Source organism: Diaphorina citri, unplaced genomic scaffold (assembly GCF_000475195.1).
Source record: "Diaphorina citri unplaced genomic scaffold, Diaci psyllid genome assembly version 1.1 scaffold2381, whole genome shotgun sequence".
NCBI classification, from domain to species: Eukaryota; Metazoa; Arthropoda; class Insecta; order Hemiptera; family Psyllidae; genus Diaphorina; species Diaphorina citri.
The window spans coordinates 14929-17173 of NW_007379805.1; the positions used below are offsets into that span (position 1 = coordinate 14929).

Genomic DNA, 2245 nt, shown 5'->3' on the forward strand with positions numbered 1-2245 from the left:
TTACCCTATACTTTAGGGTATTTTTGGGTTCCCTAGGATAAAACGGCGGCAATTAGAAAAATAGGGTAAAAACCTGGGGTAAAATTACAGGCCCATGTCCCGTTTTTTCCCTACTCGCTGAAAGAAATTGCCTGCTGCCCTGTCAGGATTTAGAGGGCTATTCACAACACTTTATCAGAAATCTAAGGCTATGGATTCTATGGAACCGTTCAATTTACCCATTTTATGAATATTTATTGTTACGAAATAAAAACGGCGGTGAAACACTCATCTTAAAAAAAAAGTGGCAAAAGTAACAGGAAATTGAACATATACCTTGTCCATACCAATAGACCTATCATATGAACCAGGCTAAATAAACTAATGAGTATAAAACCAGAAACGTAGTTCCGGTTAGGTAACCATTCCCAATCTCTAAACCTGAACCCTAACATACCAAGCGTCATGCTTACTGTACCGGAAAATACACCAACGTTCAAATAGTAAGTCCTCCCCATGAGCGATAACAAATAAAATGCCATCAGGAAACTTGCTGCTCCGGATAATAATAGAAGAGAAGATGCTAGAAACAAGGAACACATAGGTAAATGTTGTCTGGGACTTCGAATCCAAGAATGTTCCTTAGACGGACTGAAAGACTTCTTGAAGAAGCTAGCTTCCTCGTCATCAACTATTGGCGTTAGTTTGATCGGGGTTGAGGTTACCCTAGCAGTAGGTCTGTATGTAGGAGAGATGACAGCCATGCTCTTCGAAGTGGAATATTGAGAGCCACATATGCTACTAGCTGTATTCTTCACTGAAAATGTCGTCTCTAAATCATCTAGAGCGGGTCGTAAACTTTTCTCTGGTGAAAGAGTTGACTGGTTATGATTTCTGACCACGAGAGAATGGTGCCTCAATAGTGCTTGTGAGGTGGTGTTAGGTGACGTGATATTCATATTGAGCCTTCTCCTAGAACTGATAACTCTGGCTGATCTTGTCCTTGTGGGTAAGTTTGGTGATATAAGATCACTAGGTGATTGATTCCGCCCATGATATGATCCCCTATATTGTGATATGCCTGCAATTGACATGGTCCTCCTGAGGTTCTGTGCAGAATTCTGTTGATTTAATGCAGCTTGAGCAATCATCGGAGCTAACACATCTAAATTATTCCTTCTGTTTGGTACGCTATATGATGCACATCTGTCGAGCTTGAAATTTCTTTTCGGTGTAACTTTCGGAAATTCCCTGTGTCTTTGCACGACAGGTTGGTAGTTGTGTTTTTGAGGAGTGATACTAAGCAGGGTGGATCTGGAGTCATATTGCCGAATAGATTGCCCTACTGGTGAATATCTACGGAATGGGGAAGCACTATATACATTATTATCCCTCGTATCTATGTTGTGGACTTTGCTTAGGATCTCCTCGTCATCCACATACATTTCGTTGTCAAATTGATATCCTTCATCATCCTCCAGGTTGTCCACAGATTCGAAAGTGTCATTTATATGATTGTAGCCAGAGTTCAAGTAGCAGTTATTTCGAGTCTCCATTGTGTACAAATCTGAAACAAATAGGTACATGTTACATATACATACGTATAGGGTGTTTTTTTAGAGGTTTATTTTTCAAAATGCTATAAAAGACATGCAATTTTAGATTTTGATAAGACATTAATTTTGTTTATTGGAAAGGTAATTGTATTCCATTTAATGTTTGAATACTAGTTTGGGCATACGGGCACCTCGGATAGCTCGAACGAAGCGAAACATTTGATCCTTAACTAGTATCCATAGTAAATTAAATGTGCTATTGTCGGTGGCTAAGCTTAGATACCTACCGCAGGTACAAAAACTCTCATACCTACTTGCAAGGGTTACAACACGTAATGAAATAAAATCTTACTTATTCTCAGTTTCTTACCTATAGATTTCGTGTAGAATGTAGAGTGCAAGCAATCCTTATTAATCAGCCTGTTTGTGATCCTTATTAATCAGCGTGTTTACGTTTACGATCGTAATCCTCAGTGACGGGAACTTGAAATTTTCTCATCTGTCATTCTATTTGGACACCATTTTCATGAATTTGTTCTATTTTACTTCACAACTCACAACTTTTTCTGGTCTGCTTGAGAACTTTTTTTAGTTAATTACGCGTATTACAAAACTTGCACTACCTTTTTCTTTCTCTAGGTACAACTTAAATTAGAGCGTTCTAGAGAATGGGTTTTCTTTGTGTAGGTAGTCAATTAATTTTTTTACCG

At 38.4% G+C, this 2245-nt stretch overlaps 1 protein-coding gene across 1 annotated transcript; it reads right to left on the bottom strand.

Moving 5' to 3' along the window:
- Positions 1-272: 272 nt before the first annotated feature.
- On the bottom strand, positions 273-1540 carry LOC113471404. Its single transcript, XM_026830531.1, has one exon. The coding sequence runs from the start codon at positions 1533-1535 to the stop codon at positions 273-275; it is 1263 nt and encodes a 420-aa protein (XP_026686332.1). The 5' UTR covers positions 1536-1540.
- Positions 1541-2245: the final 705 nt, after the last annotated feature.